This window comes from Podarcis liolepis (assembly GCF_965112155.1).
Source record: "Podarcis liolepis genome assembly, chromosome: 10".
Taxonomy (NCBI): domain Eukaryota; kingdom Metazoa; phylum Chordata; class Lepidosauria; order Squamata; family Lacertidae; genus Podarcis; species Podarcis liolepis.
Window position 1 is genome coordinate 37,162,601 of NC_139562.1, and position 13,665 is coordinate 37,176,265.

The 13,665-nt window shown below is 40.3% G+C and overlaps 1 protein-coding gene and 1 long non-coding RNA gene across 3 annotated transcripts in view; one reads left to right on the top strand and one right to left on the bottom strand.

The window, feature by feature from the left end:
* LOC310687661 overlaps positions 1–13,665 on the bottom strand; it is a 224,711-nt gene that overhangs the window by 206,068 nt on the left and 4,978 nt on the right. The window lies entirely within an intron of this gene.
* On the top strand, positions 8,875–13,385 carry KERA (keratocan). Of its 2 annotated transcripts, none has more exons than XM_083463030.1 (3): positions 8,875–9,048; positions 10,571–11,463; positions 12,929–13,385. In XM_083463030.1, the coding sequence occupies exons 2-3, from the start codon at positions 10,578–10,580 to the stop codon at positions 13,093–13,095; spliced, it is 1,053 nt and encodes a 350-aa protein (XP_083319156.1). In that variant the 5' UTR covers positions 8,875–9,048; positions 10,571–10,577; the 3' UTR covers positions 13,096–13,385. The 2 variants fall into 2 exon arrangements, with proteins under 2 accessions (XP_083319156.1, XP_083319157.1); XM_083463031.1 differs by lacking the exon at positions 8,875–9,048 and adding an exon at positions 9,085–9,259.

A 13,665-nucleotide genomic window follows, 5' to 3' on the forward strand; every position in this document is an offset into this window, starting at 1 on the left:
CTGTTTACCTTCCCGCTGGAGAGCGGTCCCTATTTATCTACTTGCACTTTGGGGTGCTTTTGAACTGCTAGGTTGGCAGGAGCTGGGACCGAACAGCAGGAGCTCACCCCGTCGCGGGGATTCGAACCGCCGACCTTTCGATCAGCAAGTCCTAGGCACTGTGGTTTAACCCACAGCACCACCCGCATCCCTCAGAGGGACATAAGCATATTCAAATGTGTGCAGGGTTGCAGTCAATACTTTCAAATGTAGCTACACAAGTTCTGCATAGAGGATTTAGACTAGCCACACTGTATGGCAGAAACCTATTTTATTGCAGCACTAGAAGCAGGAAATTCTGAATCAACTCCAATGACAAATTCATTTTATTATACAAGTTTTACTGGACTGGAGACCAGAAACAATGGCAGAAACGATAAGAAGGTCCCAGATGCAGAGACTGCCCTAGCATTCCAATAGCTTCCTTGACTGAAGTGGTGGAAGTGGTCTCAAGTGTGATGTTAGATAGCCTAAGGTTTTATCTCACAGCAACAACCTTGACCTGTGCAGGTGGACTATTAAGATGTTCTACCCCTGGAGACTTACGGAATCTGATGGATTCTTGAATGTTCTGAGAGTTTCCAGTAGCTAGAATCTTTCTTGTAACTTGAACCCATTGGTTTGAGTCCTGGCCTCCAGACCAAGAGAAAACAAGCTTGCTCCATCTTGCATGTGACAGCCTTTTAAGTATTTGAAGATGTCTATTATATCTCTTCTCAGTCTCCTCATCTCCAGGCTAAACATACCCAACTCCCTCAAGCATTTCTCATAACGCTTGGTTTCCAGACCCGTGATCATCTTGGTCACCCTCATTTTGTTAGTATGGGCCCAGTTCTCCACTTTGTTAAGATCATACTGAATCCTGATTATAACAATTCTTCTGTGACATTAACTACCCCTCCCAGTTTGGTATCATCTGCAAAACTGATGAGTATCCCCTCAATTCCTTCATCCAAGTCAATTATAAAGATGTTGAAAAACAACAGGCCCAGATACTTTGAAACCTCTAATGTCACATCAGACTTACCCGTTACTTGGGTCTCCCCCCCCCCTTTTTGAAGATGGGGACATTTGCCCTCCTCCAGTCTGCAGGGACATTACTTGTTCTCCAAGAATTCTCAAAGATTACATCCACAAGGTCCTTTGGTACCCTTGGGTGCAGCCCATCAGGCCCTGGAAATTTGAATTCGTGTAAAGTAGCTAGGTGTTCCCTTACCACCTCTTCGCCTATCTTGGGCTGCATCTCCCTCCTTCCTCATGCTCACCCATAAAACGTTAGCATAAGAATACAGTGGTACCTCAGGTTACATACACTTCAGGTTACATACTCCGCTAACCCAGAAATAGTGCTTCAGGTAAAGAACTTTGCTTCAGGTTGAGAACAGAAATTGTGCTCCGGTGGCACGGCAGCAGCAGGAGGCCCCATTAGCTAAAGTGGTGCTTCAGGTTAAGAACAGTTTCAGGTTAAGTACGGACCTCCGGAACGAATTAAGTACTTAACCCGAGGTACCACTGTACAGTAGGTCAAGCAGTAAAATATAATACAAACTCATATTTCTTAATAGTAGGAATCCCATTGAGTGTAATGTTGCAGGAGTATACTCATATCCCAGTGCTCTGGGGTACAGCAATATGTTGCATTGGGGAAGAAAGAGGTGCCACAGTTTCTGAAGGTGAAGACCCTGAGAAGGACCATCAATAGCACCTCAATGTACAGGCAGATTTGCCTGGTGAAAGATGGTCCTTCAAGTACTCAGGGAGCATAGTATCCAAAGGAGACATAGAGCTGAGACCAAATATATAAATGTGTGGTACTGAGTGCAGCTTTCCTGCCCTTGATGCTTCTAACATCAGAGCAGGGTTAGGGAACCTGTGGCCCTTCACATGTTGTTGGACTCCAACTCCCATGCAACTCCAACGCCCCAGGAAACATGGCCAGTGGTCACGGGTGGTGGGAGCTGAAGTCTAGTAACCAATGGAGGGGCACAGTTTTCTTACCCCTGGTTATCCAGTGCTCACTGAAATTTCTGTGTGCCAAACAGAGACATCAATTTCACAAAATTATATATTAAGCATTCTTTCGATGCGATTCCTGCATTGTATGGGTTTTGGTTTTGGTCCCTTCCAACTTTACGATTCTATGATTCAGACAACCATATATTCTACTATTTGTCTAGATTGCCAATTGACATAGGTATTTCTGCTAAATGAATAGAAATTACAGAGACACTTGCAGACATTTGGTTATCTACTTTATAATTTAATCAGGATCAATGAACAATGCACCCAGGTCCTTGTGCAAATTATGAAACAGATTTATGTCAAGATTGATATACCAGACTGGTTAAATTATACAGCCAAAAGAAACATAATTCTTAAGCACTTGCATAGAATCACAAAAACATTATGGAATCACTATGGTAAAGAAACAGCAAGAATATGTTTAAAATGACCATTATAGATCATGCTAAATAAAGCTGGAAATGTATTAACAGCAGCCAAGTTAACATGTTCTTTTTGTGTACAATAATGAATGACTATAGCAGATTGTCAAAATTACTGGTGTTATACACAGACTCATTATGAAACATCAATTAGAAACCGAACTCGGCTGCCACAGAGCTGACTGCTGCAGCCTCCAGTTAGTACAGAGCAGAGTGCTCCTTCCTGGAGCAGGTGCAACAAACAAGGCAACTCAGAATTATAAAATACCAGACTGGTGTCACTAGTGATGTTTCAAATATGAAACAAAATCCAACAGACACATCATATGAGGAAAATGTGTGTGTGTGTGTGTGATGTCACAGGTTATTAGATGCAGGATATTTGTTGATAGGTACAGCTTCCAATCCAAGACTGCAATACCTCAGGGACGGCCTCTTCCCATATAAACCGACCTGGACCCTGCATTCATCATCTGAGACCCTTGTTCATGAGCCTCATCCATGAGAGGTCCGGGGGGAGGCAACATGAGAGTGGGCCTTTTCTGCAGTGGCTCCATTTGTGGAATGCTCTCCTCAGAGAGACTTGCCTGGCACCTTCATTACATTTCTTTAAGTGCCAGGCAAAAATGTTTCTCTATAAACAGGCCTTTGGCTGATTAACATTCTATGACCTTTTAAATTGGGGTGGTGGTGAAAGGGGGGGATTATTGGTTTGTTTTTGTTTATGTATTTTATGTTCTCATTTTGTACTTTTATGCTGTGAACTGTCCTGTAATTTTAGGATGAAGGGTGATAAAAAAATTAAGTTCAGCCATAAATCCAATCCAACTAAGTGATTGCTGGCAAGTCTCTGAAGCTCAAACACCAGAAAAAAGGTAGGATGCAAATTCCACTAATAACAATATTATTGCAGACCCATGCACAGCGAACCCTCCCCAGGGATCAAGGCATTAAGGAAAGTGAACAAACTGGACAAGAAAACACTCTGGTATTGTAAAACTGGTCACAATTTTATCAATTCCAGATGGAGGTGGGATTTGACTTAAGCATTGGGTGTATATCCCTCTCAGCCTCCTGGTGTAGGGCTGAGGCATGACAGGGTCGAGCCTAGGATTAATGGGCTATCCACAAGAGGCAGACCTACACAGATGGCCCTCCCAGGCTGCTGAAGGCAGCTCTATGGACCATCAGCCAAATGCCTTGGCTTTTGGATAGACTTCCATCTAGACCAGGCCTAGGCAAACTCGGCTCTCCAGGTGTTTTGGGACTACAATTCCCATCATCCCTGACCACTGGTCCTGTTAGCTAGGGATCATGGAAGTTGTCGTCCCAAAACATCTGGAGGGCTGAGTTTGCCTAGGCCTGATCTAGACCTCTCTAACACGCCTTTTTTGAGGTTGGGGTGACACACCACTTCACCCCCCACCTGCTGTTAGACTAGAATTCCCTCTGCCAAAGTTGTGACTATTGCTATCAGGAAGGCCAAACCTGCAAAGGGAGCCAATCTGTTTGAAGACAAATTCCTTCTGGGCTCCAAATACAGCAGGATGGGGGCTGCTTGAGCCTGGTGGGGCAGTGCCTCATTCACCCTAATGGACCTGCCTTCAAAGATGCCTCTTTGTCACTTGTATGTTGCATCCAGAAGTGTACTCCCTCTGAATCATTTAGCAGTTGTGGCTAAATGTGTGGAACTTCTGTTGGCAGACTTCTGGTAGAAGAGGTAGGAAGAGCTTAAGGATGGTGGACACAAATAAGTTATGGTGCTTTAACTGCTTCAATGGGATCTGGAGGAGGAGGAGGAGAAACAGAGGGTGAAGAAAGAGCTGTGCATGAAGGGAGAGCCTTTCTTCATCCTTAGGACCCCCTGGGAAACTCAATAAATCTTCTGTACCTGGAACAGAGTGTGGAGAATGCAGCTGAGTGGGACACAGCTGTTGGCAGCCTCAGGAAGTACCATCTACCTTAGGCCTGCCCATAAAAAACAAGTAGAGTGAGATACTAGGGTGATATTTGCTGTTTCCATGAACTCCTTGTTGTGAGACTTTTGTGGATGTACATTTTATAGGTAATTGTATTTTTGTAATATTTTGTTTAAGCTGTCTGTTGTTGCTTCGGGTTTTTGTACCCTGCTTAGAGATATTTTTAATAATTAAGTGATGATGATGATGATGATGATGTAGAATCCACACTTTTAATACCCGCTGCCTCTGTTTCTAGTGTATGATGGATACATTTTTTTAGAACTCTCAAGTCCCAGACTCTGTAAAAGAGCCTTGTGGCTTCATTTTCCTCTAAATAATCCATCTGCTAGATACAAGTACTAGACAAACCCATAAAAGCACAAATTCAAACCAGATTTGGTATTTCATTTAGAATAACAATGAATAATTTTTTCCCCAGAAAGCTGGTCAATATCACAGCCAAATTGATAAAACAATAGCTAAAGTTTCTATACAACTGTGTTTCTAATTTATTTTTCATTCCTGCCTGTTGATGTTACCCTTCAAATTGGTAGTAGAGGAGTTGTAGCTCAATGGTAGAGCACATGTTTGGCATGCAAAGGTCCCTGGTTGAATCCTGGCATCTCTAGGTTGTAGGTTTTTTAAGCAAATCTCAAATAGGATGGCAGGAAAATCACCTACTGAGTGAGACCTAATTCAGTGTAAGGAAAAGTTACTTAAGCTACTTTTTCTCTAGCAAAGCAGATGTACTAAAAATAAAATACTATGCTTAATGGTGTTTAATGTGATACTAATGGCAAAAGAGGCACTAAAATGTCTTATTTTTTGTAAGTCATGGTTCTCAAAACAGTTCCGGGAGCCACAAACACCCTGTGCACTGCTGCTGCCAGTCACAAAGAGCAAAGAAGAGTATTTTATCATGGTCGTTTACATCCTTCCAAAAGCACTGTGACAGGAAGCGAAAAAAATAGCCCTGGTAAAGTCATTCCCTGGTTGGAAAATAAAGCTGTCTGTCACAGAATTACACCCCACCCACTCTACCTCGCATTTTCACTTTATGGATAACACCGAGTCAAATGTGGGAGCTACATCAAAGTATCAACCTGAGGAAGGACCCTAAAAATGAAAACCTTTCCAAATCTCCAAAGCAGTTCCAGCTGCTTTGGTTCAGACCACTTCAGATTAAACTTGTTTGGATGTGCTCCAAATACATCTGAAGTGGGAGCATTCACCTCCAATTCTTTCCTTGACCGAGTTCTTTTGTAGAAGTTTGGGCATATTGATTGGTTGTCCTTGGAACATTCTGCTCTGCTGCTTCCTTCTAATAAATGCTTTTATTTAGTTTTTCTAATCTAACAACACAAAAAAATGTGCATGTCGCAGTCAGTTTCTGATACATATGTTACTAAGGCATCCCATATTTCTACAGAAAAAGGTTTTTTTCCCCCTTACATGATGACCCTAATCTAGATTGGCTGAGGTAGGCAGAGACCTCCAGGTATCCAGCCTGGGGAGGATGAAGCCAGCTCGAACTACCAGGAGTCGCACTGGGATCCGGGGGGCTGCACATGATCACATAGAAGGCACTCCCATTTGATGTGGGGAGCGGTCATTTGTTAACAATAGTCTGCTTATTAGAAATGTTTATATAGCACTAAATGAATGTATATTTGTCCGGAATGTGTAGCTATCACAATACATAACATCTTAGGTGTCTGTACATATTCTGCAAACTTCCATAGTTTTTTCCATTGTGACTTCACACTTAGACTGCAACGCTGCATCCTCCCTCAAGAATATGCCCAGAGGCTCAAACTAGAGTGTTCCTTATTAATAAAGATGAGGGTATGTAAAATAGACAATTGACAAACCTGTGTTAAATGAACCAATAGAGGTCAAACCAGACATAACATTAAAAGTGTATTTGCATTTATGTGCAAATTTTAAAAACGCAAACAGAACCCATTGTTGAGAGGATGCATCACAGCATGTGTGAAGTGAGAATTTAACTGTTTCCTCCCCTGCTGCAGCTATGAGAAAGATCACTATTCCGAAACCGTATTTCTATTAGGAGGAAAGTCCCTTTAAGCACTTATGGGGAATTTCATGCCACCGCAATAAAAGCTTCAGAGTAGCTATTTTATTCAAGACCAAAACAAGAAAGGGTTAAAAAAATCCCTCCATACATGCTACAATTTTGACAGTGATCACACACTACCACCTAGCAGCTATTTGCATTTAAAATGAAGAAGTAGTGCATGTTAAATTCAAATATGCATTTTAGGAAGTGGTTGCAGGTCAGTGGAAAAGATCATGGCTTTGCATGTAGAAAGCCCCCGGTTCAATTTGTGGCATCTCCACATAGGGCTGGGGAAGATTCTTGTCTTAAACTCTCTTTACCCCTGCCAATCAGTGTAGGCAATACTGAGATAGATGGGCCAACAGATATATGGCACTTCCTGTGTTCCTAATGTCACATTTATTCTGGCTCTTACTCTGCATCCTTGCAAAAGCTTGCACAATTCCTTGGTGCAAATATGAATGCTTCTCTATACAGTGCATGCAAGGCACCATATTATGATCACATTTTGGGTTTGATTTTTTTAAAAAGTTCAACATTAGTCAACAGTATGATGCAGCAGCAAAAAAACCACACCCCCTAATACTATTCTAATGCATAAAGTATAGTGTCCAGATCAAGGGAAATAATAGCACCACTCTACTCTGCTTTGGTCAGGCCACACCTGAAGTACTGTGTCCAGTTCTGGGAGCCACAATTTAAGAAGGATATTGACAAGCTGGAACCTGTGCAGAGGAGGGTGAGCAAGATGATCAAGGTTCCGGAGACCCTAAGTAAAGGTTGGATGGCATTCTGTCATGGGTGCTTTAGTCTAGATTTCTGCATTGCAGGGGGTTGGAGTAGAGGACCCTTAGGATCCCCTTTCAACTCTACAATTCTATGATTCTCTGATTAAATTGAATACGAGAAAGATTACTGAATACAAGACAGATTAGGCATAGTTTAACCCCACTAGAATCCATGGAACTTGTCCGTTTAAAGATGCACAAACATTCTACAAGTTCTAATGGGAACAATCAAGTCCCAACACCCTCACCTGGGAAATTAAATCACACAGTAGGTACAGAATTCAAGTAAGCATGTTCCTGATTGTAGAATTAAGCACACTTTCCATGGATCACATTGAAAGTGTTTCTATGACACCTGTCATTGGCTTTCTTCCTTTATCACTACTATTTTGAGGAATGAAGAACTCAATGCTATAAAACATTGTAATTATATGTTTTATTAAACCAAAACGCCACAGAGTTAGAACTAAAACTGTTTTGCATTACAGGAGCACTTAGATACCAATGGAGGGATTGACCCAACATGCCCCAGCACTAAAAACCCTAAGCAAGAATGTTTCCTCCCCAGGGCCCTCCCCGCCCCACTATCAAAATTGGGTTGGGGGTGCGTGGGATTAAGAGAACCCCCAGAATAACATGCAGTGGGTAGAGAAGGGTAGCAAGCTGCTAGGCGTGTACAGGCAGAACACTTGTACTAGCCCAACACTGAATTCCACCCCAAGTCCTACTAATTAAGCAGAAACACATTTTGCTGTCAATATTTCAATCACAGTTTCTTTAAAAAAATTGTTTTGCAAATGACAAGTAGTCAGGTTGTTAGATTGGTAATGTTTTTGTCTTAAAATCTGCCTGTGGTTATTGACCAACAGTAGAGAGAAACATGCACCCTTGCAAGTGGCAGGTAGAGGTTGGGTGAGTACCATGCTAGTGCTATTGATATTTGTGCCTTGTGCCCCAACAGAACACTACAGGCAAGTTGTTGCACATCAGACTACCTCCTACCCCACTTTAGTAGTTGCATCAGCCAATTTCAAAGCAAACAGATTCTTCAAATCTGGAGACCACTTTATGTTTTGTTTTATTATTATTTTTAGTATCATGTGGGATACATATGCTTCTCACTGCAAAACTCTTTATGCTTAAAACTAATTAGCATAAAAATTAGATCAGGTGGCAGAAAGTCAGTTCCATTTCTGGAAAGTTATTCAAAAATAACATATGCAGAATAAGCATCAAATTATATCAAACTATTCTAAGAGTATCAAAGAATTTCTTAGCAAATAATCTTACTTACTTTTCCTAATCAAGAATCATATCTTTAAAAACATTCCTGCATCTGTTTTTGATCATAATCAAATAAAAGGTTTCCGCAGGAACAGATGGCACAGTTTTAATGCTTTGTTCCCTAATTAAGATGAAAATGATTTATTAACATTTTATTATATATGTAGTAATGATTCCTTTTGCCCAGTCTATTCACTCTTTTAAAACTTGAGTTTAACATCTCTGAGAATGACCTTAAGGGCTGCAACTGTTTGATGTGAAAGCCAGGATTTCCTGTACTTTAGCATGAAGGTGCTGAGGTGCATAGCTATTTTAAGGGTTAACAATTGTAGTCATTGATGCGTATATATTAGGCTGTATTCATAAAACACTGCGTGTTGCCTGAGTCAACCTCTTACAGTCTAACCGCAGTGACCAATAGGAAGAACAGAAGAGAATCCAAGAAAGCTGAGGTAAGCTAGATTCTCAAGCATTGTCAAATTAGAAACAACAGAATGTTAGGTGTCTTGGGTAATGTGTCTGGGGATTACTGCTGCATATTTAGGGTTTTATGCTACAAATTTACAAGAGCTCAGACTACAAATAATGTTAAAAGGAAACAAAGACTTTTGTACTTAAATGATTTCCAACAGCCACCAGAAATCATCACCTAACCTGTACAAGGTAAAATATTTCAGTTACTCATTATAACAATGTTGGTATATATTTCTTGTAAAAGAAAGATGTCAGAGACATTGTGCTAAATCCAGTATGACTTTCTCTGGAAATAATTTAGTTTCTCTCACTTGCTCTTCTTTCTATTTTATTACTTCAGGCAGTATTCTGCTATTTTGTGGACAGCAGTTTCAAAGCCTGTTAGCTCTTTTCAGCTGTTGGACTTTAGAGAAGCAGCCTTTAAAAAACAACAACCAAAACCCATGTAAGGCATTGGTTTTCCCTTTGATTCAGTGATGCTTATGACTTATGATTTTTCTTTAATACTCCCCCCCCAAAAAAAAACCTCCTCCAAAACCCCCCCCAACCTTTCTGCACCAGTGTATCCAGCTTATTTTCTTTCTTTCTTTTGAAATGTTATATATACTTACTTTTAGAAAACCAAGACAGACATAAAAATTTGGGATGCATTGTTGCTGTATAATTACTACTGCATTGTAGTAACTTGGCTTGCATGTTAGGTTTTTTTAATGTATAGCTATGGAAAATGTTAGTTTTAATGTGAACAATTTAAAAAAAGAACTCGACAAAGAAATCTGAATATGTGGCCAAGCAATAAAAGTGAAGTTCTAGGGAGAATTTGTTTCCTAAGTAATTTACATTTTAAAGAGGAAAGCCAATAATTTGGGGCACAGGGGAACGACTGAAGAAGAGGAGTAGATTTTCAAACACAGCTCTCTAGACTTCTAGGGAACATACCCAGCAAGCAGCTGTTAAAATATTCTTTGATCTTTTTCTTGTGTGTGATGAGAACCAGGCCTAGAAAATCAGATCCATATGCCTTCTCATCTAGGAGTACAAAAGAAGATGTGAGTTTCTTCATGGAGGACCAAACTAGGACTGGATAGCAGTCAATAACGGCAATTATGTCAGTTACTGTATGCCACCTCTGTTTTGGGTGATTTTTGCACATGAAATATTCTCCCTAGTTTGGAAAAAGGCAAGTTTTTAAATGTTACTGAAATTCAGTAAGAGAAGCAAGCTCTGTCTTTAGCTTCTTTTAAACATGAACTGAATGTGTGCACACTTACCGTATCTGGAAAAGGAATGAAATCCAGATTGAAACATACTATACTTAGAGTCATAGCTTGTAGTTCCCCCTGAATTTAAGATACGACCCTTCTTTTTTCTCTTGAAAAAAGTTGTGACACCATGCAAGACAGCATTTCACCCTTATAAAGGAATGCACATTGTTGCTTTCAGAAAAAGATACTGTGGAGATGTATACTTTCTTATAACTATTTTCCCCTTTTCTCCAAGGTTAACTATGAATGTACAATTGTATTCCAGACTATTGGTAGTCTTCTTGACCAATACCGTGTGGACTCGTAATATCAGGCCAATGTATGATCAGCCTGATACATATGACTGGTCCTTCTACAGCTTTGAGTGTCCACAAGAATGCTTCTGCCCTCCTAGTTTCCCAAATGCCTTATACTGTGATAGCAAGGAACTTAAAGAAATTCCAGCCATCCCAGCAAGAATCTGGTATCTCTACCTCCAAAACAATCTCATTGAAACAGTTACAGGGAAATCTTTTGTGAATGCCACACAACTAAAATGGATAAATCTGAACAACAACAAAATTACCAGCAATGGAATTGAAAAGGGTGTATTCGGCAACTTGAAAAATCTGCTCTACTTATTTCTTGAGAATAATGAGTTAGAAGAAGTACCTGCTCCATTGCCATTGAGTTTAGAGCAGCTGCGTTTGGCAAGAAACAAAATCACTACAATCCCCGCAGGGGTCTTCAACAATATGGAAAACCTCACTGCGCTAGATCTACATCAAAACAAACTGTTGGACAGTACTCTCTCAAGTGACACCTTCCAAGGACTTAACAGCCTCATGCTACTCAACATCGCTCAAAATTCACTTACAAAAATGCCACCAACCCCTCCAGCTAATGTAATACAGCTGTTTTTGGACAATAACTCCATTGAAGCAATACCAGAAAATTATTTTGATGCAACGCTCAAACTGATTTTCCTTCGACTGAACAACAATAAGTTAACCGATAAAGGTCTACCATCCAAAATATTTAACATTTCATCTCTTCTTGACCTTCAGCTATCTTACAATGAACTCACCAAAATCCCATCTATCAATGTTCACCTCGAGCACCTTTATCTTGACAACAACAGGATCGACAGTAAGTGCATATCAGCAATCTCAGACAGAAGTTTTTCCACAGAAATACCCCTCCCCCACACTCCTCCCGTTTATAGCACAAATGTTGCAGTGCTGTGCACACATGCCCATGCACACACACATGCATTCACAAGTCCAAAAGTGTATAGGTATTAGAAGCAAGAAGAAACCAGACCAGTTTTGGTTTAATGAGAACCTATTGTATTTCAGAAATACAAGTTCTGTACATTTGATCTAAACTGTAAATTCCATTGGCTAGTGACTAAGCCCTATTTTGTCCAACCTCAGTTTTTGAACATAATCCATTCCGGAGGTCCGCTTGACTTCCAAAATGTTTGAAAACCGAGGACCAAAGGTCTGTCAGCAAATTCAATGGGGAAACTTGAGAAATGCGCCTCGGAAGCCATTCGACTTCCAAGGCGTGTTCGAAAATGGAAGCATTCACTTCTGGACTTTTGGCATTCAGCATTCATATTTGTGATCACATATAATGGGATGAGGATCAAGTACAAGGAACATAGGGTCAGCTCCCACAAAACAAATTCTAGCACATGGTTAGAGATCCAAAGTAAAATGTAAATGGATCTTATTAACTGGAGGGGGGGTGGAGCGCACAGAATGCTCTGCTCACCTAAGACAATATTGCAGACTCTGTGGCCCATAGCTTAACTTCATGTGGCTATGGAAGCCCACAGGCAGAGGAGGAGGAGGAGGATTGAGCTGGGGGAACAGCCAAAGGGATGGATTCACACAATAATGATTTATAATTCACAATAGATTGCCGCAGAAGGAATATACATGTTAACAGAAGAATGGTCCCCATCCCTGACCTAAGGTACACAGATATTTTGTGTGCTGGCAGATCCCTTACCATTAAGCAAACCATCCAAGCATGATACCGGGCCAACAAAGATCAACTTAATGCAAACCAGACTGCAATTGCATCACAAGAATAAAACAGAAACAATTAGTGCATACCATAAGCTGCTGAGCCTAACCACAAATCACACATCGAGTCACATTATCACACACATGCATGATAGCACGACAGAATTAGGCATTGCTTCCAAAAACAATTTACCCATTTTACAGATGGGAAACACTAAGAGCTTCTAGTTCAAAGAACAATCACGCTAGAAAATTCAAATCCCAGGCAAATCAAAATTACTAGACACCACTCCTCACAAGGAGTGAAGAAGATACTGCCAAGTTTTAAGAGGGAACATGCAGCCTCATCACCTGGTGACTGCTGAGCAGCAGCCACTTTTAATTTGCTCTGTTACCTTTCTCATCTTCCATGATAAAAAAATAGAAGGAAACTGTGATTCCTCTGGCTTCCCAACAAGTCCTAATCTTACAGGATCATATTTAAAATATTTACTTGGTGAGTTTTTTGTGGGGAGGGAAGACAATGACTCCCAACCACTTTTCTTATGCTCTTGTTTTGTTTTGTTTTTTTGTTTTAGGTATTAATGGAACCCAAATATGTCCAGTTCCTATCCCAGGGGATCATGTCTATGAGAGGAACTTACCACGACTCCGCTATCTGCGCCTGGATGGCAATGAAATCAAACCTCCAATTCCATTTGACCTCATGTTATGCTTCCGACTTCTTCATGCTGTTGTTATTTAAGGACAGCTTAGTGTTACCATTATTGCGTTAGTAAACAGGTTTTGCTGGCATTAAACTTGTTAGAACTTCCAGGTGTTTTTCGATCAATTATACTGTCCCCCCATGGAGTTTGATTTTTAATTGTTAGTGTTTCATCACTTCTTTTTCTTTCTCAAAAATATTCTCTTGGTACAGCCAACCTGTCCCAATTATTTTAAATGTCACTCTATTAAGACGATGCTTTTGCTACTCAAATGTATTATCTAGCTGTGGGTTCCATAAAAGTTTTGGCATTCTTCTTCTACACTCTATACATATTGGCCTGCAGATTCAGGTGTAGTACATTTCACATATTAAGCAAAAGTAGAATATATAATTGCTTATTTTGTTATCTTTTTTTTAAAAAAGAGCATTGCTGTAGATGCCAGATAGCATGTTTAATGATAAAAATAAGTAGCAGAAATCTCTTTCCCACCCTCTTCATTCACGGAAAGTGATATATTGAATACATTAACAGCCGCAACACTGCTTCATTTTGTTAAAATGGGGCCAAATATCTCTCTTTACAAAAATGAACATGTAAAATCGTAC

Coding starts and splice junctions, on each gene's coding strand:
- KERA (XM_083463030.1), top strand. CDS start 10,578: ATGAATGTACAATTGTATTCCAGACTATTGGTAGTCTTCTTGACCAAT. Junction 11,464..12,928: donor TGACAACAACAGGATCGACA/GTAAGTGCATAT, acceptor TTTTTGTTTTAG/GTATTAATGGAACCCAAATA.